General features: G+C 37.9%; 1 protein-coding gene across 1 annotated transcript in view; it reads left to right on the plus strand.

Annotated features, from left to right (window-relative positions):
* cubn (cubilin (intrinsic factor-cobalamin receptor)) overlaps positions 1-23923 on the plus strand; it is a 130872-nt gene that overhangs the window by 75925 nt on the left and 31024 nt on the right. The window contains exons 42-54 of the mRNA XM_069191092.1: positions 774-964; positions 3317-3500; positions 4309-4483; positions 6421-6599; positions 7053-7262; positions 8547-8687; positions 12556-12737; positions 13242-13413; positions 13776-13982; positions 14443-14592; positions 15056-15177; positions 21199-21424; positions 23722-23909. Coding sequence (XP_069047193.1) covers positions 774-964; positions 3317-3500; positions 4309-4483; positions 6421-6599; positions 7053-7262; positions 8547-8687; positions 12556-12737; positions 13242-13413; positions 13776-13982; positions 14443-14592; positions 15056-15177; positions 21199-21424; positions 23722-23909 — 2327 coding nt within the window. The remainder of the gene's footprint in view (positions 1-773; positions 965-3316; positions 3501-4308; positions 4484-6420; positions 6600-7052; positions 7263-8546; positions 8688-12555; positions 12738-13241; positions 13414-13775; positions 13983-14442; positions 14593-15055; positions 15178-21198; positions 21425-23721; positions 23910-23923) is intronic.

Below are 23923 nucleotides of genomic sequence, written 5' to 3' on the forward strand. Positions count from 1 at the left end.
AGAGCTGTAATTTCTGCAAAAGGGGAGCAACATATAAAAATGCTTAAGGTCTCAGTGGGATGAATACTTGTACAGGCTGTTTTTTGCATTTTCCATTAAAAAAATCTTTCAAATAAATGAATATGCCCCATCAAAATGTTAAGTATGTTTTGTTAATCATACAGAACGATTCTGTTCAAATGTGTTGCAATTGGAGGTTGTAACAGCAAAATGTGGTAGATGTCCAAGGGGAGTCAATTTCTATGCCCACTCTATGTAACACTTCTGTTTTCTTGAGTAATTTCACTTTCAGCATGTTGCATTAAGTATTTTAACCTAGCAGAAATATAAAAATCCTCTGTTCCAACTTCCCATGCCAAAAAAGAATAAAAACAATAGTAATCAACTAAATACTAATAAAGCAGGAGTGGTCAGTGTTGATATTTATTTAAATTATTTTATATTTTTGTATATTATAAGGTGTCTTCAGAACAGTGTGTTTTCAGGGTTAATGGGTAAATCTCTCAATTCCTTGCAAATCTGTATGTTCAACTCCAGAGAAGCTAAACTGCAAATACTTGTATAAATTGACTTATTAAAATTACTGTTGATGTCCAATAGGTATTACATTTCTGTTTAAGAAGATACAGTGGGTTGACTGATTGGGTCATTTCTGGACAATTAAGAGAGATTACACTCAAGTGTATTATAATACTGGAATATCTTCTTAAACAGAATCATACAAAGAGTTTCTAGCCACACTGTGGTTTGAATATATCCTGTTTATCTTTCAGGCTGTGGAGGTCTTTTCCATGCAGATAGAGGTGTCATTAGCTCTCCAAGATACCCAGAGAACTATTCCCCCAACCTTGACTGCACCTGGCATGTTGTGGTCACCAGTGGGCTTACTATTTCATTGGAATTTGAATCTCAGTTCCATGTACAAGGGCTAAATACACAGTGCACCACAGGAGACTACTTGGAGGTACAGTATATAGAACTTTGAGAGAGGTTTAGTTTGACCCAAGACTGTGTAAGTAAAGTGTAGTGAAGAAATCATAAACCACAGAAAAGGCACAAAAAGCTTGAAATGTAATGTAAAATAAAGATTGTAAGAAATAAAAGTTAATCAAAATGAGTACATGGTATGAGTATGGTGAAACCATAGGCAAAGTATAAAAATCAAATGCAAATTCACTGTGATAAACTGTAAGGAGGGATGAGTTATATCAGTAAACATACTGTATAGTTATATCACTCTGCTCAAATAGAAAAATTATAATACAACAGTATTTTTTTAGATTGAAAATTACATCTTGATTAAAGTAGTTCTAAAATGTGGATTAGTGTAATGTTAATAGCATTGCATGGAGCATATACAAAGTTCTTGTAAATAATGGAATTCCAGAAAAACACAAGGCTCACATCTATTCACAACCCTATAGTTAGTTTTAAGTACATCCATGTCTGGTATGAATTTGTTCTTACAAGACACCTCCTCTATTAGGTTCTGGCACTTCTATGGGGGATTTTTGACTATTCTTCCAGGCAGAATTTCTCTATGTCCTTTAGAAACATTCGTTTCTGTTTGTGAATTGCTTTCCTGAGTTTGAATAAATGTTTGATTGGTTCGAGGTCTGAAGATTGAGATACATTTATTTTGTGAGTAGTTAACTCAATCTTTATTCATTTGGATGTATGCTTTGAATCTTTTATCAGGCTGAAATGCCCATGTTTGGCCAAGGTTGAGCTTTGTGGTATAGGTGTATACTGTATATACTATAAGCAGGTGTTAGGCCATAGATTTATAATGTAATATTAACAAGGCTTTCAGAACCCATAGATTAAAAACATCCCAAAATATGACAGACTTCTTACATCAAAGTGGGCATTTTCTCAATATGAGCTTCATTTTTTATGGCAAACATAACACTGATGAGAATATACAAAAAGTTTATTTTTGGTTCATCTGACCATAATGGGTGGTACGGTGGCTCTGTGGATAAGGATCTGCACCTGTGGCTGGAAGGTTGCCGGTCCTGGCAGAGGAATTCTACTCCGTTGGGCCCCTGAGCAAGGCCTTTAACCCAACTGCTCCAGGGGAGCCGTATAAATGGCTGACCCTGTGCTCTGACCCCCAGCTTCTCTCCCTGTCTGTGTCTGTGTCTCATGGAGAGCAAGCTGGGGTTTGCGAAAAGACAAATTCCTAATGCAAGAAATTGTATATGGCTAATAAAGTGATCTTATCTTATAAGTAGATTCATGCTACTAATATTGCTACTAAATTACTTCAATATGTTAGCTCCTTTAGAAGGCTAAGGGAACAATAAACCTTCTGAGGCATCTGTCTGGTTCTAAAAGCTTTTATTAAAGTTCCAAAGAGCTTAATATGATTGTAGATTTATTTTTTTATTCAGCCATCTCCCCCATGAATCCACATGAGCACAGGGACCCAGCACCACCATGCCACCCTTTTTTTGTTAGATTTTATTTCATTGAATACTAATAGGTGTGAATAAATGTGATGCATGTTTTCAGGAATTCAATTGTGATAAATATGACTATGTTCAATGCAATGCTATTGCTTTTTTAAGATACATTATGATGTTTATCATTTACTGTATTCAGTAATGCTTTTGTTTTTATTTCATCGGTTATATGTACAGTATTCATAATTCTCTATCATACTGTATCAAAATATATATATATAAAACAAGAGAATATACTTTATCATAGTGGAAATACCATTTAAAATTTCACCCCAAATGTATTGGTTTAATTTGTGCATTTGCAAGGTTGACAGTGTAGAAGCCAAGAGATTCAAGCCTGAATTATTTGTTCGTCCAGCCAAGCTTTATTGTATGCATACATAGAACTACAATAAAGGCCATAATAGTTATAGTATATATCTTAGTTCAAAGGGGATATGGCTCTACACAGTTTATATACACGTTTCTCTACATCCTCCTCTCCTGTCTTTGAGGTAGCTTTCTCAAGACACTCCAGGACTCAGAAAGCACTTAAACATTCCTTTCTCATCAGGAGTTGAGTGTAAACATTCGCCATTTGGAAGTTTAGTATGGGGGGGAAGCCTCTGTTCTTAAGCAAGCGTGACAGTCAGAGTTCAGTATGCGAATTCAGCAGATACGGTTACAGAGTAACACACAGATTCTGCTAGCAGGCTCCATCAACAGAGATCAGTATAATAATGTGTAGGTTTTTGCAAGCTTTTGTTCTGTTTTTGAAATGTGCCTTTCTGTTTGAGAACTCATGCTTTTGTTTTGCTTTTCCATTACTTACACATGGTTATGAAAATATATGCTCTGTGCTTCTGTAGCTGAGGAATGGGCCTGATGGCTCATCTCCACCCCTGGGTCCCAGTGGAGGGAACGGACATTACTGTGGGACCAGCTCCCCCTCCTCCCTACATACAACAGACAACACTCTCTTTGTCCATTTTGTCTCTGATGGCTCCAGTGAGGCACTTGGATTCAAATTCACCTTTGAGGCAAGGGGCCTAGGTGAGCACTCCAGCTCTTACTGTTTCCCCTCCTTTAAAACAACATACATCTTTTACAACATATGAATAGCTATTGATATGTAATCTTGCATAAGTACTTATCCTGTGTATTGTGCTGTATGTACAATTATTATCTTTATTACATATTTGCGAACTAATGAATTTACAGTATATAAAAAGGTTTTGGCTGTAGTTTTAGAGCTGTATTTTTGCAACTTCATGACATTACACATTCAAAGTCACTACTTTCAGAAACAAATTATTTGTGCTAGTTCTCTAATTATTCTATTTAATTTTTATTAGTCCAACTGGATTGAGAGTATGGTTAAGAATAGTAATTTGTTCTAACATGCAGATTTAAAAAAAAACATTCTATTTGATTAAATCTTGATTTTAACATGCTACTATTGGCCTTTTCAGATATCACATCATTCATGTTGACAAACCTCATCCCTCTTCTTGTTGTCATAATTTTGCATTACATTACATTACATTACATTTTGCATTAAGGCAAGGTTTTATACTATACTGTAAGTGTTATGGTTCATCTGTGAGGCTAACAACATTGTAGCAGACTGCCTGCTGACTGCCCACTAGCCCACCAACAATACTGATATCCCAAGGCAGAATATTTGCATTATAAAGGACCTCCATCAAATAACAGACCAGGCCATACAGAAATAAAATTCGTTTTAAGCGTGTTTTAATTGCTGCCCTCTGTCTTTATTATTAAACTTAGAAGTTTAAACCAATTTTCTTAAGTCTTCATTAATTGTATAAAAAATAAAACATTTTTATTATTTCTACAGTATGTGGTGGAGGCATTGAACTGAGTGATTCAGATCCCCCTGGATACGTAATGTCCCCCAACTATCCCAGCAACTACCCCCAGAACGTGGACTGCATTTGGGTCATCACTGTCCCCAGTGGGAGAGTCATTCAGCTAGACTTTGAAGATGAATTTTACATTGAGTCATCTGCAAGGTAGTAGTGACCTGTGATGTTAATGTTAACAATTGTTTCATTAAAGAAATAAATATACAGTACATGTACTGTATGAACAAATGTAATGATAAAAAGACGGGTGGTGACATTTTAGTTGTTTATACCTACTGCATGTGTTTGAAGCTGTATATAATTTATATACAGTAAATGGGTTTCTAAGATTAGGCAAAAAGGATTAAACTGTGTCTGAAAAGAGAAAAAGGGTTATGAATGTTTAACTTAATACATTTATTTTTGCATTTTTTTCTGTTAAATGTGATTTTTCATGATTTCCTAGTGCAGATTTTTTTTATATGCTGAGGGATTTAATGTCTTGACACGTGGACAAGCAGTGTTAGAATTATGAATATCTGCTTCTATGGTATAGGGTTCACTTTGTGCCACTGAGTGGTAACAGGACTTATGTGAAGGTAGAGCTTCATCTAAAGTGACAGTGCAGTTTCAGGTAAGGAATAGTTTCAGATAAGGAAAGAAGATTCAGGTCACTGTAGCTTTTGCATATCTTGGCCAATCACTACACACAAATTCTCTTCAGCACTTGTGGGCTACCCCTAAGTGATTTTAAAGTGTTCCATGTAAACTCACATCCTTGTATATAGGTTGTGCCAAAGATGGGATAAAATCTAAACAGACCAGGAATACTGATCTTGTTCACATTGTGTAATCACATGTGCTTCCTTACATCAGGCAGAAGAAGACACCACAGTAAATTAAGCCCCATTAGCATTTTGATAGTGTTCTTAATGGATCCACAAATTGCCAGCAGGCCATTAATATGAGGTGCTGTTTAGGCCATTATTCAAACTTTACCTCTCATACACACTCTGATTTCTCTCACATACACACAAATTGCTCTCACGTTCACTAGTTTTACCTCAGACATACACACAGGGGGGCAAAAGGGGGCGTTGCCCCCTCACCTGAACTGTCCTGCCCCCTCAGTTTTGGACAAAAGGGTTTTTGAACACTTTCGCTTACTTAACTAAAAAATAGTTGTACTTTGTCAATGGTCAGATAACTACAGTAACCCCGAATTCACAGTTACTACATCAGACCGCTTGATGTGCAGGAGGGCTGTCCATCCAGGAACGACACATATTACATAGTGTCTACGTTATTAGGTGTCAACATTATTACGATCTCGTTTGCTCAGGTTGACCGATTCTTTCAGTAGTTTATCCTTATACTTACAGTCATTATATAACTAGGACTGTAGTTATAGAAGTTTTTTTTTTTTTGTTGGTTTGACAACTATTTTTTATAAATGATTCAGAACCTTGTTACGTCGATGTAGCTGCAAAAATGAACTCGTATTGTGTTTTGTCACTCCAGGCAATAATAATAGCGAGAGTGCTGTTGAATGTGAAACTGTACTTCATCGCTAAATACATTGCTCGTCGTTATCTTCTATCATGAAGCACTAATCAGTTGCATTGTTGCGAGATTTTACTTGGGTAGTTGCAACAGCTCCATTTCAACCGAAATTTCAGACACCAGCCCTGTGTATGCTGCTGTGACGGAGAGAACACTCATCGTAGCCGATCACAATGAAGCTATTGCTTCTGGTGTGACTAAGATGTTATTAATTAAAGCTACGGCTTGGCTTAGTGCTTGTTGCGGTTGAGGTTGATTTCTTTCCTCCATCTTGGAACGCAGTAGAAAATTAGAAAGCTTGTTGATAGATTTTCTCAGCCAATCACATTGTGCCACTTAGACTGACCGCCAACATTGGGCCATAATTTACCTCTCATATACACATAAAATGCTATCACATTCACTAGTTTTGCATCTAGTGAGCATTGTGAGATGTATGAGACATATTTGTATGTTTCTATGTCATAATAAATTCTACAGCCATTTTACAAGGAGACTTCTGCTGTACCTGTGTTAAATCATCCTCTGTCATTCAAACCTAGCTGCTTGTATGATTACCTGGAGCTACGTGATGGAGCAACTTCCAGCGCTGACCTGATTGCCAGACTCTGTGGTATTCAGCTCCCATCTACACAGCACTCCACTGGCTCTGTTATGTACCTGCGCTTCCGGACTGACAGTAGTGTCACACACAAAGGATTCAAAGCCAAATACTCCATAGGTACTTGTGACTGGATTTTGCACTAACACTTTAATCACTTTTAAAAGTTAGGTCTCTAACTAGTAACTATTGTGTTGTGAACTTACTCTTCATAACTTTTAAAGTAAGCATGAATTTATTGTGTCCAGGATTTTGAATGATAAAATGAAGAGAAATAAAAAACATTAAAAATACATGCTCTAATTATATGCCTTGCACGGAAACAAAGAGCTTGGCTTAAAATGTTAAAAGTCTTTAAACACAAATAATTTAATTGTCGTTCAAATGAAAATGAAAATACAGATTTTATCAAACCCTTTTTTTGATACCAGTATACCAGTTTGATACCAGTATGATGGCTGTGATATAGTGATCATTTGAAATGTCCTGTTTGTTTTTCTTCTCTATTTAAAGCAAAGAATGTGGTTTAGAAAACTATTTTTAAGTACATAACTTCTGCTTTTATTTTTACAGCTACATGTGGTGGCAGATATGTTGGACAGAGTGGAATAATAAAAAGCCCTGGATTCCCTGACTCCAGTTATCCAGATGGGTCATATTGTGAGTGGTATTTGCAGGGGCCCACTGGGCACTACCTGACCCTCACCTACATTGCTATGGACCTACAGACCTCTACTGATTGCAGTGCTGACCACGTGGAGATCAGAGAGAATAATGCTACAGGTCAGTGCAATTTGCAGGTCTTGAGTTCCCTGGGTTTTATATTTTTCCCATATTACAGTGTTTTATCCTTTTCCATCACTAAGTCTGTTAAGAGTGTTCTTGATGCTACCTTTCCAAATCCTAGAAGCTACTGGCAATGTTAATGCAACGGATTTTTACAATCAACCATGAAACAAGGACCTGAAAACAGAAACTGATATAGAGAGTTAGTGAGTTCTATTTATGAATGAGAATAGGAGGTTTTTTAAACAAGGATTGCTGTATGGGTATCTAACAAGTTTCCCAGCCAAGCTGTGGAACTGATTCAATTGGATCTATCAAGACATGGCTGGAAAAGGATCTCAGAACACCAAATTGCTTGTAGCCAATCCCTCGTTGTACCCTTTGATCATTTTGAATTGATGTACTTATGATATGTAGTGAATTGCTATAAAAACTATTAGGCCTTTCCTAAATAGAAATGTTGTTGTATTGTATGCTTGCTGGATCTATTTCCTTTGGCGGATGTATACCTCCTTGGAGGCTATATTACAGTATATGTAATGTGTAATTGGAAAGAAGTTCCGTGCTGTCCAGTAAATGAGAAGAGCTGCCTGCAACATAGTCCTTGCTTCCTGTTATTTTGTTTGTTTTAGTAGTTCGTGTTATAGCACATACATGACAGTTGTGCATCTAATTTTAAATTTTATAGCTGTTACCCAAGGAAATAAATGTATTTTGTTTGTGGAAAATAAATACTTCTGAGGTTAAACATGAAAAGCTTTCATTTAATTAAGATAAAAATGCACTTTCCTCCAGAAACATTTTTGTTAAAAGCATTTGTACATTTCTAAGATACAAGTAATAGTTTTATTCCATGCTGAAAAGAGAACAAAGAAAGAGCCTCCTGCTCCTCCTCTCTCCCAGCTTTTGTTCTTCTACTGTGTTCACACCTGAAGAAAGCTCCATGGCTAAAATCTTGTGTTTTCATTCTTCTCTTTTCAGCATGGAATAAACCTATTACTTGTTCCTTTGCAGCCTACGCATGCTGACGCAACTCTTCACCTGAACCATTTCTAAAATAAATGTTATTTTCTTCAAAATATTTGTGCTTTACAGAAAATGATATTGAAAACACTTTCTGAACGGTATAAAGATATATAAAATGTTAAAAGGGGGATATATAATTTAATGTTATTTATCTGTTAAGCATCACAGTAAATTATTCTGTAATAAATAAAAATGTATTGTTATAAAGTTTTCTCTATCATGTGTGATGTAAAGAAAATATTTTTAATGTCTCAGGGCATCTCCTTGGCAGACACTGTGGAAGTGCCCTGCCTTCACCGGTGGTCACAGCAGACAGCTATGCCTATGTGAAATTTGTCAGTGATGGGAGTGAAAACGCTCTGGGGTTCAGCCTGAGATTTGATGCCAGTGTGGAAGGTGAGTTTTGTCCACTTTCAGCCTGAACTAGATCAAAATTGCAGCCCACTCACCAAAATTGCAAAAATGTATTGCAAACACAGGATTCATTTGAGGGATTCCAATGGGAAGTAAAAAAAGCCTTCGGAAAACAAATTTCATTAATTATTGGATTTATATTTTTCTGTTGATGAGCATTTCAGTTTTAATTTCATTCAGGTTCAGTCTGTGTATTCTGTTGAGTGATTTTCTTCGTAGTGCAGTATTATTTTCTGTTGATTGTTATATCAAACTGAGCATTAAATGCAAAATTCTTACACCTTTTTGTAATAATAAACTTTATTTCATACAGCACCTTTAAAAGTGGCTTCTCAAAGCACTTCACAGAAAAAAATACACAATGACAGGAGATGGCAATATTACACAAGTAACAGTAAGGATTTGGAATATAGTTGGAAAGCGAAGGGGCTCACAGAACCAGTTAAATAAGAGCCCTTTTAAAGAAGAAGGTTTTGAGTCTAGATTTTAAAGAGATCAGAAAAGTGACTCTGTGATATCCTTAGATATGGAATTCCAGAGCTTTGGGGCGTAGCAGAAGGCCCTGTCACCCATAGAATGTAGATGGGCGTGGGGAACAGACAGAAGACCAGAATTAGATGAATGAAGGTTGTGAGGTGTGGAGTAGCACGATAGTAACTCAGACAGGTACTGAGGTGCTAAGCCATACAGATCCTTATAGGTGAGCATGATGATTTTGAAACCTCATAGGAAGCCAGTGGAAAGATTCCAGAACAGGAGTAATCACCTGCACAAGACCTGGCTGACCTGGATGCCAAAATGTGGACATACTGACGTTTGTTCAGACTGGATTTAGACACCCCAGCAAGTAGGAAGTTAGAGTAACTATTTCAAGAGGAAATAAAAATATGTTGGCCAGCTTCTCAGCAGACAACATATATATGCCATATACTGTACATGGCATATATACAACTATAAATATGGCAGGTGGTGGATTTCATAAGAGATATCAATTTACTAAGACATGCAGCATCAAGTAAGGAGAAGCTAGAGAGAAGAAAAACAGCAAAACTAGGAAAGCAAGGAGGAGGTGTGGAGATAGCATGTATTGTAGAGAGAATGTGATGCTGGATGTTGTTGATCTTGGAGCCAAACAGCTCTAAGAATGCGATGCAAAGATTGGCGGATAATGCTACTGGGCGGTTTGACTTAAGCAATCTGTTAATGATGGAGAACATGTGTCTAGGATTGGGATGATTTTTCTTAATGATGTGGGAGAAGTAGCTGGATATAGCAGGCTCTGTTGCATTCTTGCATTCAATCAAGTACTCTTTCCAAGACTGAAAATGTACATTTACACCAGAAAGATGCCACCTGCATTCCAGATTTCAGGAGACTGCTTTAATTGAACTCAGCTGTTCAGTGTACCATGGGGCAGAATGAAAAAAGGAGATGGTTCAAGTTTTAAGAGGAGCTAAGATGTCAAGAATAGACTAGAGAGAGTTATTAAACATTTGTACTTTGTCACTTAAAGGCTCAGAGTTAGATAAGCAAGAGAGCAGAGTTCACAGACCTAGTCTGATCAAGTGATCACCATGTGCAAAAACTTACAGAGAGTGAGGGGGATGTATGTGAAAAAGGAAATAAAAAAAAAAGAATACCTAAGTGGTAATTTGAAATGACTAATTCCAGCATGTGACCTTTGTTATGATTTGGGCTAAGAACAAGCTGGGTTAGATTAAAGGATTCCAACAAAGCTAGACAATCCTTGGCTAAATTGGAAGACTGTAAATCAACATTAAAGTCACCAAGAATAATGATTCTCTTAAACCTGAAACATTAAACAGAAAGTAAATCAGCAGACGCACTCTAAAAAGGCATAGTGAGGCTTGTTAAACAACAGACCAGATTATTACATCTGTGCCAAGTTTCAGTCAAACACATAAAATCAAGTTTTTCTCTGTGATGAAGTCACTTAGTAAATCAGCCTTGCTGTTCACAGATTAGGTGCTGAATAATGCTGATCTAGCCGGTCTCAGTGAGAAAAGGATTTTGTGATAAAGCAATGTAGCTTCCAGGCATGGAAGGGAGAGTATGTTGTTCACGTCAGCACTGGTGTGGGATGTTCTACCACTAGCCTTGTGCCATAAAACAGGCACATTAACTCTTCTAGTGGATGAAGGTAGAAAACGACGTCTAGAGCTGCAGTGGGTGTATCTCATTGGACCCAGGATCCCAATATTACGGCAGTGATCAAAGGTAGATGCGAATTCACCGAGGAGAAACTGAACAGGTTTTAAATATCCTGGAGCATGACTTCTCACTACAGCCAGATGCTCAACATGTGTCCTCAGTTATCAGTGCAGGGCAGAGGAGTCGCCCATCACCCCTACAGCTGCACACACCCTACAATTCACAGTGGGGTGCACATAACAACAGCTACAACATGCCCTGCCGCTTCACAGAGGGGTGGAGATAACGACCTCCATATGAATAGACCATAGTATAAATATAGGAACAAAAAGACAGAGAAAAGATCAATCACATCAATATCAAACACCATTCTTCAGCTGTGCCATGGGAGAGGTCATCCTGCCAATGAAACTTGGACTTTTTTTTATTGAAAACAAATTGCTCTCTTATTTATTTGGAAATTCTTATTTCCTTTATTTATTTCTGCAGACTAAAAAAAGTCTCTCCTATTTTATTGATGTATTGACAGGGCAGGGAAATCAGTTCCCTTTTGCTTGTGTGCATCTGGTAAAGAGGAAAATTAAGTCCTGGTTAGGATTCATTTTATTTGGATGCAGGTCCTCTATATTCTCTCTATATCTTGTTAAGGTGTTTGTGGTATTCAGTTTATAATGGAGGAATTCTGGATTCCCAAATTTCTACACGAAGCAGGACCAAAACCCACTGATTGTACATATCTGTCTATAGTGTAACCATCATGTGTTGTGTAGTTGTGTTATTAAAAAATATTTAGCTGGACTAAATTTGGGTCTGATTATTACTATATCACAAAGTTGTGCAGGAGACTAAAGAACACACATAGTGCACAATGTTTAGAGATCCCTGTCTGCAGTGTTTGTTTTTGATTGAAAAACCTTCCTGTTTTCTAATTTACTTACCAATAATAATATTAATATTATGATCGCAAATCCAATTTGCTTGACTTACTTTTACTCAGTAATGGAAAATTACACATCCAAAAAGCATCCCAGACCTTCAGTTTGCTCTTTAGCTGGTATCCTTGTTTGCCTCAAAAATGTTGGATCAATGGTTATTTGGCTGAAGACTAGTGATTATAACAATGTATAAAGAATAATCAATTAAACCTGTTTGCTCATTTTAAATGGGAAGGCTCATGGGATGTTGCAGTTAGCTACACCTCTGAAAGTGATGTTTAAGGTAAGTAGCTTTTCCCTACAGTTTAAGTGGGGATCAGCACTGGACGGCAGATTGTGAGTTGGCAGATAAATTAAAATTACTGTTATTGTACAGGCCAATGATACACTATATCCACAATACCAACCTTTTTTTGACCTTGTCAGAGATAGTGGACCCATTATTGACTCTTCCAAGTAATATATTTTCTTGACTTTGGGTCTTATAAATGTATTACAAAGGTATTTTAAGCTGTTTTATTAACTGGCAGTATTGGAGGAACATAGTTTTCAATATTCTGGTGGAGCTTTCAATACAGTTTCTTTTGGTTTCAATACTTACTTTCAATACCCCCAAGAGGGCAAATATCTTTTTCAATTTAATGGGATCAATAATCAGCCAGTTTTGTAGGCATCTCTGACGTTTTTCTAAAGGATGTTGTTCTTTTGCAAGGTTTTGTCTCAATGTCATTTCCTTAATGTAGAGTGTGGAGGTGATCTGAATGCACCATTGGGGACCATCACTTCTCCAAATTACCCCAACCTGTACCCTCACAGCAGAGTGTGTGAGTGGAGGATCACTGTGCCCCAAGGCAGGCGAGTGACGCTCACCTTTAATGACCTGCATCTGGAGGATCACAACACCTGCCTCTATGATTATGTTGCTGTGAGTATGACTCTGAAGCAGTGTGGAAATCACCCTGAGCAAGTGCACCTCAATCCCAAACATGATTGAGTGGCTTCAGAAAGAAACCTTGAACAAATTTGTTTGTTTAATTTGTTCCTCTGTGGTTAAAGGAGAAATGTAATTGTGGTTGTTGCTTGTCCTAAACTTTGCATCTTGCAGTAGTGATTTATCACTGTAAACAATTGTCAAGGATATGATCCTCTTGTGAAGATCTAATTTGAATAATAGTTTTTGGTGAATTATGTTATGGCTCTGCATACAATTAAATCAATGTAACATGATTTGATCATATTTCAACATTATTCTGTTTTTTGCATTTATTTTACTGTAATTTCACTGCATTTCTCATTCCTTCAGATTTAACACGATTCATAAAAGAAAGCATTTTTAGGGATATATTGCCTGACTCTTTTGGGAGTTCTTTTGGGATTCTTTTGGGAGAATGCTTCAGGGGTACTGAAAAACTGTTGTATTTTTTCCCAGGTATACAATGGCCTCTTATCTAGTGCACCTACCTTGGCCAGGTACTGTGGTACTGTGAGCACAGGAACTCTGGTGAAGTCATCAGGGAACACCATGGCTGTTGTTTTTGTCACTGATGCATCGGTGTCAAATGGCGGATTCAGTGCTGACTACTCCTCTAATGAGCCAGCAGGTGATATGATGAAAATAGCTTGTTTTATGAGAATAGTTTCCTCTCTGTTTTCACGCTCCAAAGACTGCACCATCTGAAGATGGTGTAACTCTGCAAAACATACTGTATGTTTTTCCTTAATTGTAAAAACATAATTACTCTTTATACTATCAGATTCCTTAAATTAACATTTGCCCAGCTTGTAAGGGAGATAAAACTCACTCAAGAAAAATATATGTCAAATTCTAAACTGGAGACATTTGATAGTACTCATATAAACTCATGCAAACATAAATGTATTTAAAGGTGCTCACAGCTTTAAATGTTGTTTTTAGTCCTTGCTTGATCTCTGACATTACTGTTTCCTATCTTTGTGTTTGCAGTTTGTGGTGGGATTTTAAATGCTCCGGGTGGGGGAAACTTCACTTCCCCAGGGTATGATGGTGTGAGCAACTATACAGACAACCTCAGTTGTGAGTGGCTCATCCAGAACCCAACTCACATCAACTCTTCCATTCACATCAGCTTTGATGACTTCCATCTGGAGCACCACCAGACTTGCGAGTGGGACTACATAGAGTTCCGTCTTGGTCAGTACCATATCTTTGAGTAGACCCACTGTACAAAACTTTTTCAATTTCTCCTGTACAGCCAAGAGGCTTCTTTAACTGACATTATGTGGCACTCTTTAATTCTGTGACTGCAAAAGGTTGCTCAGGACTCGTACAAGGAAACAAATGTTTTTCTTCCGTACTGAGTAGGATCATTTGTTTGTGTTTACGTTTCTGTTGTTGCTGTGCTGAAATTTACAATCTACTCCTTCTGGGTTAGATTCTATTGGATAAATTTGGATTTTGTATTTTTTTCTTTTTAGAAAAAGTGAGTTCATCTTCTCAACACCTTCATCTTGGGTCCACTTAGCGTAAAAAAAAGGACCCAAACACACTTTTAGTTCCATGTAGTTTTTCAGTTTGATTTACATTCTCTGCAGGGTACTACCCCCATAGCCTAGTTTGCCACACTGCCTTATTGCAAGTTTTCTCCCTACAGGTGATTCGAATGGTGAACTGGTGACAAGGTATTGTGGTCAGTCTGTTCCTAACATGCCACTAGTTGTGTTTGCCCCTCAGCTCTGGGTTCACTTCTTCACAGACCCATATGTTGAAGACATAGGTTTCAAGGCACGATACAGTTTCTCAGGTATGTATTCACACTCTTCTAAACAAGTACAATGATGAAAAATTAAAGCCTTGTAAGCAATTAAAGGTGGAGTCCCAGCTCTTCATATCAATTAACAGCACCCAAACCCCTTCATATTGAAACACGTACTTCAGTGCAGCATCATATTTGAACAGCACTTGAGGATCCTAGCTTTACAAGTACATATAATGTACCTTTTTCAAAAACTGCAATGTTAAAAGAAGAGATTAAGAAATTACAGTACTTATTGGTCTCTGTCCCCAATTGTTTTAAAAAGACTATTAGAGGAGATTAGAACATGAAAAAATTATTTTAATTGCATTATGACAAGAATCCATTATCAATTTTTTCAGCTGATGTTTTCTCTTCATAAGTCCAAGAAGGTTCAAAGGGGGAGAATTTACATGTCTTGTGAAGTCAGACCTGAAGTTGGGTTGGCAGCCTCCAGTTTTCTTTCTTACAGGTTGCGGTGGTTTACAGAGTGGTGAAAGTGGTGTGGTGTCAAGCCCCAACTACCCCAACCCATATGATAACTTGAGCCGCTGTGCCTGGCTGCTTGAAGCCCCTGAGGGCCATCGTATCACAGTGAGTGGGAATCATTCCCCCAGTGTCCTGTTGTACAGTTTATTTCCATCCTTCTCTGAGCTCTGCATCATCTTAAGGGTTTTAGAAAAATGCTTAATTTTCAAATATAATGCAAATAACATAGTTTATAAAGACAAATATGGAGGTCCTGCTTGATATATTTCAGAGAATTGCAGCTGACAAATTGTAACTGTTACTTGATTTGAATTTTTCTGCAAGAACATAAGAAAGGTTTCAAACATGAGAAGGCCATTTGGACTATTGGACACATTTGGACTCAGATACTATTGAGCTTTGGTAATATATATTAACCTTAGTGGTTCTAGTACACAAAACTCTTCTTAGTTTTTTATGGTAAAACTGATACAGACCTTTGTCCTTCTGCTGCCTGAGGCATATTGTTAACTTCTTCCTTAGTGAATACCAGAGTGAAATACTCATTTAGTACTTCAGCCATTTCCCTTTCATTTAAAAAAAAAATTGTCCCAGATATACTTTACTCCATCTGTGACGGTTCATGTTCTGTTGTAGTACTGAAAGAACATTTTTCATGCTAATGACAGTTGCAGGAATTTGTAGCCGATAGTGCTATCTAGCAATTTTAAGGTAATAGGAATCAGACCAGACAAGACATACTGTGAAAATTAAGTAGGATACCCAGAGATTAGGGCTGATGCAAAAGTGAAGTTTGGGAGAGAGAAAAAACATAATCAATAGATTTATTTTCTAAAAAATGTCTTATCCTAGATAAAACTCCCAAATATGGATATGGTTCAGCTTCTCCTGTCAATAATCCTTTGGGAGACAACAGAGTCCAGCAAAGGCTTAGCTTATCTAAATAACTAACCTATCATAACACAACCTGAACGTATCTACTGTCTTCAGGCTTCAGCTAAATTGAGCATTATTATTGAGCAGCTAACTGACAAATGAAAAGTCAACCTAGGAATTATAAAAACATTAGAACATAACTTAAAACAATTCTAAGTAAATAGAAGATTTTACTCCAAGATCGACCAGTATACTCAAATAGACATGGTAATGACCAACAGCATAATGCATACATGAATTGTTGTGCTCTGTTCTTTTAGATGGTAAAATGCACTTGCTTAAAGGAAGGCCATGCAATCCACAGTTAACTGCACAAACACGGTAGCTCAAAATATTACACATACAAAACACACAGCTAGAAGCCCAACATGAAAATATTTGCTTTTATAATAGAAAATATACATTTTTTTCATTTTAAACTGTCCTGCACCAATTTCTTTTAAATCCCAGCATTAGACACACAAAAGAAAATCAGGGCACTCAGGTACGGTAGTAAATAACATTTTTTTTGCTGTGAGGTTAATCGACAAATATTTTAAAATGTATGTTATGATAGTAAAAAATTAACCACAACATCACATTTGTAATAATCTAACTTCTCTTCATAAAAGAACACACAAAAGTATCCACAAGAGGCACACACTCACAGACAAGACCTGCATGTACACCAGTTACCCAAAAGTAATATCTTACAGGTAAAATCCAGCAGCCCCCTTCTGTCACAGCAAAGAAAGAAGAAAAGGCCTCTCCTGTTACCTTGTGATGCACTCTTCTCAGATTCTTCTCATCCTGAGTCCTCCTGACTGAGGCTTATGAAGCCCTTTCCTAACCTCCCAGAGCTCACAGGAGTTGTGGTGAAACAGGGTGGTGTACGCAGAAATAGTGAGTGGGGCCTAGCTGACTACATGCAGATGGCCAGGTGTAAAAACGTATTGTCTCCTCCACTTTTGTTCCGGTGCATCCTCTATTATCAAGGTCTGGTTTATATACAAGGTCGGTTGTTAGGTTGATAGGCCTGTTTGAGCAATCCCATCTGACACCACCTATTGTGGGGTAATTGAGTGGAGTCTGAGAAAGCAGTGAGTCGTTTAATTTTTGTTTATTGTCGATTGTCCCACTTTATTCCAGAAAGCATGGGAGGCTTTGATTAAAGGATGACTATAGACGTAAAAATAGACATACCCAAACCTCACAGAGACACTTGCCATTACAAGCATACTCAAAGTCAATATAGTTCCTGCCCTACCCCTACTTTTGTCTCAACATGACACACTTTTTATTCTTTTAGCCTCCATTACAATATTCTATATCAGTGGTTCTCAAACTGTGGTACGCGTACCGGCAGTGGTACGTGGCGTGCGGCCAAGTGGTACGCCAAATGACCCTGGAACTGTGTCGTGTGCGCTGAAAAATCGGGACAGGTTTTCATATTTTGTATTTTAATACAGTACGTGTCGAATACGCAGCCTACGTACTACGATACAGTGGGCGCTAATACTTCAGTGGACACAAGAGATACTCTGTAATTCTATACCACTCTATAGGAATGCGTGCTACGGATGCAAGTGACCAATTGTATTTAAAAAAAGCTACTGTATCTCCAGCAAATAGGGAGAAAGGAGAATGTGCGTGATTTTGTAACAATGTCAACGTTGTAAACACAGGAATGCATAGAAATGCGTGCTACGAACGCAGGTAATCTTGTGAGCACACGAAAGCGTGATAACAGAAAAATATATAAGAACTGTTCTAAATTGAGAAAAATACACAGGCATCTCCGTGTTTCGCTCCCATGCGCATGAAATAAAAACTTTAAATAAATACGGAAATAAAAATGGAAACGCGGAAAAATGCAAGCTTGCGTATTGCTAAAGCAGGTAAGCTACACTATTTTTGAATAACCTTATTTACCGTTGGCAAAAGAGCTGACACGTATTATGTGTAGAGAAAAAAATGCTAAACAGCTCGACCTGCTGCCCCCCTCCCCCTGAAAGACACAGTCATTCATAGAATTGTTGAAATGAAGGATTATATCAAAAGTACACTGATAGAGCGCGTTAAGATGAGCAGATGTTTTTCACTGCAATTAGATGAGTCTGTAGAGTCGATTTAGCCAATTTGCTTGTTTACGTTAGATACAAATTTGAGGGCATGTCCCATGAAGACTTTCTGTTCTGTAAATCGCTACCAACAGGAACTACAGGAGAGCACATATTTCAGCTTCTGAATGAATTTATCGAAGAGAATGGCCTCGACTGGATAAAATGCATCTGAGTTTGTACAGACGGTGCTAGAGCAATGACAAGCCGACATAACGGTGTAGTTGCACGAATTAGAGAGGTTGTTCCAGATATTAAGTGGACGCACTGCAGCATCCACTGCGAGGCCTTGGCAGTCAAGAAAATGCCTGAGGATTTAAAATCTGTTAGACTCTGTTGTGAATTGTATCAAGGCTCGAAAAATTAATTCACATCTGCTTTGCTCAACTAAACAGGCTCACCCCTCTCACTGAAATGGTGCTTTTTTATTTGTTGTTGTTAATTTTTTTTCTGTAAACACTTTGAGAAGCCACCTTTAAAGGCGCTATATCAAATTAAGTTTATTATTATAATATTTATTATATGTATGTGTGAGTGTGTGTGCACGCACGCTCATGTTGGTCATTGAGAATTTCTGGGGTTCCTATGAGATGATGACTTGTAGGTGTTACTTGGATGCTTTGGTTGGATTAGGGGTGGTACTTGGTCCAAAAAGTTTGAGTACCACTGTTCTATATATATTTCTCTTTCTTTACCTATGCTTACAATCCATTGTACTCAGTATTTTTTCCTTAAATTAGATACTGTTGTTTTTTGCTAACTTCATGAAGTGCTCTCTTTTACTGATTTTCCTAATGTATTTTTTTAACCATTTGGGAAATTGTTTTTTAGCTTATTATTTACTCAGTTTTGTAAAAAAAATGTTCTGTGCTTCATGTAGTATGTGTTTAAACGGATTCTTCCTTTCCAGCTGTTTCCATGTATTTTCCACTGATTTCATATCATTCCTATCTCATTTTACTTCTCTTGTCTTATTCCTTCAAAATGTACTTTCTGGACATTGAAAACTGGTGGACTGAATCTTTACACTTTATACTTTAAAATATATTTCCAAGTACATCATATTATGATCATAATTCCCTAATAGTTCAGGTGGGTAGCTGTGTCAGCATGCGTAGTCTGCAAAGAAACAAGTAATAGGTTTATTCCATGCTGAAAAGAAGAGAGAAAACACAAAGTATTGGCTATGGAGCTTTCTTCATGTGTGAGAAAGACAGGGCAGACAGCAAAGATTAAATAACACAGAAGAACAAAAGCTGAAGGGGTGGGGGAGAGGTGAGAGGCAGAAGGGCCACTCAGGAAGTGCAAAGTGGAGAGGGGTGGGTGAAGGAAGGTGTAAAGTCAAAACCGGCATGAGAATAGATGCCGCCCAATCATCTCATACCGCCGACCACCAAATCTACGTAAACTTCTTGTTCACAGCTCTTGACCGCACTCAGCAATCATGGTCCCCACCAGGCATCTTCCCCTGCAACAGAACTTGCTGCATCACCTGCAAATACATATCTAACAACATGCTCATTCAGGGCTTCTAAGGTCAATTCTGGATCACCCACACGACATCATGTACCTCCAGCAACCTCATTTACTGTATCTCCTGCAAAAAATGCCAGCTATCTACGTTGGGGAAACCCGGAAAGAGACTAAGAGATTGCTTCAGAGAACATGTTAGGGCTGTGAAGAACAAAAATATCTCCAACCCCATAGTTTCCCATTTCACCTCAGACGGCCATGATCACACTGATCTCTCTGTCTTTGTTCTCAAAGAAGGGTTTCTCAACTCCCATAGCAGAAAAACAACAGAAACAAAACTCTTATTTTCATGTAATCATCTCTATTCTCATGCCGGTTTTGACTGCACACCTTTCTTCACCCCTCTCCACTTTGCACTTCCTGAGTGGCCTCTCTGCCTCTCCCTTCTCCCAGCTTTTGTTAAGATAAGATAACTTCTGTGCTATTTAATCTTGGCTGTCTGCCCTATCTTTCTCACACCTAGAGAAGGCTTCACAGCCGAAACATTGTTTTCTCTCCTCTTTTTAACAGTTCCCCAATGTCTGTCTCACTTCTGCTTGCCTCCCTTGTCTTGATTGTTTCATATCTACCAAAACAGTTTGTGACGCTTATATTCCTATAGGTCTATAGGTACTGTATATGTTGGGGGAAATCTCCTCTAATAATTGCTTATTCTGTACCTGAATTCCTAATTTCATTATACAGTTTTGAATTATAATCAATGCCTACATCTGACATTCTATAATACAAACCTAAACTTTTTTTTTAGTTACAGTGCTTCACCTCCCCTTCTTCTATATATTCTGTCTCTCTAGAACATCATTTTCATGTAGCCAGGTTTCTGTGATTTCAATAACATTAAATTTTCTAAGCTAAAGTGGTAGCTTCTATCTCTTCTAATTTGTTTCTGTTATTCTTAAGATTTAGGTGTAAGCACTTAAATACCCGATAATTTGTTGGTATTTTAACCTTCGTTTCTACCTTGGTCTTTGTTTCCAATGTAACTTTGTTTTTGCTTATCTTTTCTCTACCCTTTTTACTTTAAAGATTTCTGGATTTCTTATTGGGATCTTGTGCCACAATTTCCACAGTTAGCATTTCTTTTATTTATAGTTTATTTCTGGGATTGGTGCTCTTGAATGTTTCTAATCTCTGCCAATGCTAGGCTGCAAAAATAACTGTTTTGGGTGTAATTTTTTTTACACATATTTTATAAGCAGCATTTTTAAAAATGTGTTTCCTGATGGACAAAGGCCTGAGAGGAAATAGTGTGTGACTTCATCTAATACTTTTAGAAATAATCAAAGAAAAGCAATTAACCGTACTGTGATGAATGAGAATCTTGGGAATTTTTTGTTTTTCTCAGTAACTGTTTAATAATGCTTTCGATGTTTTTCACAAGATATGGTTTTTCTTATTAACATAAAATCTGATCATTTTGTTTTCTGTTCTTTTGTTCCATGTCCTTTACATGGATAAAAATTTTAGTTTTTAATTTCCAAACACAGCAGACTGGACTTTGATGAAAAAGGTCCTGTAAAATCTAACCAGTAATTTTTTTTTTTACTAATTTCCTTAGATCACCTTCAACTACTTTGATGTAGAGCAGCACCCACAGTGCTCATGGGACTCAGTAACGATAATGAATGGGGGTTCTCCAGGGTCACCTGTAATTGGACATTACTGTGGAACCAGTTCACCTGGAACTGTCCAATCAGGTTCCAACAACCTGGTCATTGTATTCATAGCAGACCACACTGTATCAAGAGGTGGCTTCTACGCCACATGGACTGCAGATTCCTCAGGTACAGTTATCTGTTGAATAGGTAACCCCTTACTTTGTCTCACAATGAGGTAGGCATACAATACTGCAAATAAAGACTGTATCCTGATGAAATACACTATTTGTGAGAGACTAAATTTTGTATCTTTGAAAGAAAAAACAGTCTGTCTCACATCATCATCCATCACTTTCCATAACTGTCTATACAGTGCAGGGTCATGGGGGCCTATAGTCTATCCCAGGAAGAGATGGGCACATGGAATACACCCTGAATGCGACACGACTGTGTCCATCACAGGGCATACACAGACACTCACTCCAAGAAGGTTTCCCCACAAGCCGATTAATGTACCAGCATGTCTTTGGACTCTGGGAGGAAACCAGAGCACGTGGAGGAAACCCACATGAACATGGGGAGAACATGCATATTCCATGCTGGCAGCACCGCAGGAATTGCACCCAGGCTGATGTTTGAATTATACATTTTTTGACAGTTTAATATAAAGAAAAATTTAAGAAAGGAAAATAATCTACAATCTAACACATTGTACAGGTAATATTATTTTATCACTAACACTGGCAGATTTAGCACTTGCCAGGGACTTGTTTTCCCAAAATAATCTATTATAATATAACTAAAATACCTTTTCTATTAGAGATTCTAATGCCAGTGGTACTGTTGCTAGTAATGGGTGGAGCATCCTGTTTTAGGTGTTTCTACTGACTTTGTCTGGAAAACAGGAATATGAATTTAAACAGCTAGTCTGTAAAAACAAATTAAAAACAGGTAATGTAATCCCTTAGCACAGTAATAAAATCATAATTACCCTTTATTTTAGTTAGAATAATTCCTCATTTAACCTCTAACAGTCATGATCATACTGATCTATCCGTCTGCGTCCTCATAGAGGGGATTCAGAACTCCTATTATGCCAGCAGCCATATCACCCTGCAACTCACAACTGGCAACCCACTGAAACTAAGCAGTTGTGAGCCTGGTCAGTACCTGGATGGGAGACCTCCTGGGGAAAACTAAGGTTGCTGCTAGAAGAGGTGTTATTGGGGCTAGCAGGGGCGTGCTCACCCTATGGTTTATGTGGGTCCTAATGCCCCAGTATAGTGATGGGGACACCGTACTGTAAACAGGCGCAGCCCTTCGGGTGAGACATAAAACCGAGGTCCTGACTCTCTGTGGTCATTAAAAATCCAGGGCCTTTCTCAAAAAAAGTAGGGGTGTAACCCCGGCGTCCTGGCCAAATTTCTCATTGGCCCTTACCAATCATGGCCTCCTAATAATCCCCATCTATGAATTGGCTTCATTACTCTGCTCTCCTCCCCACTGATAGCTGATGTATGGTGAGTGTTCTGGCGCACTATGGCTGCCGTCACATCATTTGGATGATGCACATTGATGGTGGTGGAGCGGAGTCCCTTTTATCTGTAAAGCACTTTGAGTGGAGTGTCCAGAAAAGCACTATATAAGTGTAAGCAATTATTATTATTAAGATATCTGCCAGTTTCCCTCACTCCCTCATGCCTGAAGAAGGCTCCACAGCAGAAACATGTCTTTTTTTCTTTTCCTTCCAGCAATAAACCTTTGCAGCCTATGTATACTGACTACTTACTTGAACTTCATCACCCTTTATTTTAGTTTTCTTATTTCTAAGAATATAGAAGTACAAAATACTGATTTTCTGAATTATATGGAACATAGGAATAGACTATCCTCCTATGAGTCAAAATGTCAATAAAAATAAAAATAACCTGAATAGTTAAAAATCTATTAAGCGCTAGAGTATGGGTATTACTCCAGTGTCTTGGCCAAATTTCCCACAGCCTTTTTCCAATCATAGCCTCTTAATAATCCCCATCTACGAACTGGCTTAATCGCTTTGCTCTCCTCCCCACTGATAGCTGGTGTGGGGTGAGCGTACTGGTGCATCATCCAAGTGGTGCTACACACTGGTGGTGGAGAGGAGTCCCCATTACCTGTAAAACACTTCGAGTGGAGTGGATTGAAATGTTGATGATGATAATGATGATGATGATTAAAAAATTAGTCACTAAATGAAAAAAGACATAAACTAAATCTCTTAGACCCTCAGCTTCCTGTAACTTTATGATATGAGGATTTGTATAAGAGCTCTGACACAGTCTAATATCTTTGGTGCTGAACACTTTAATTACAAGAACACTAAATGTATGGTGGCTGCATATGAGTTTTATAAAATATTGTAGGATTCCTGAAAAAAAAAACAGAAATCCAAATGCAGAACATGACTGACCACTGGTGATTTAAGTGTAATTTGTGTTGCATAGGCTGTGGCGGTATCATCCATGCTGATAGTGGTAATATCAAGTCACCGGGGCACCCGCAGAACTTCCCAGCCAACAGCGAGTGCGTGTGGAGGATCATTGCTCATGAAGGAAACCACCTGGAGATGAACTTCAGCAGTGATTTTGAGATCCCTGACAGTGGCGGACAGTGTCAAAGCAGCTATGTGAAGGTATCTGCCCACTC

This window comes from Lepisosteus oculatus, chromosome 6 (genome assembly GCF_040954835.1).
Source record: "Lepisosteus oculatus isolate fLepOcu1 chromosome 6, fLepOcu1.hap2, whole genome shotgun sequence".
Classification (NCBI taxonomy): Eukaryota; Metazoa; Chordata; class Actinopteri; order Semionotiformes; family Lepisosteidae; genus Lepisosteus; species Lepisosteus oculatus.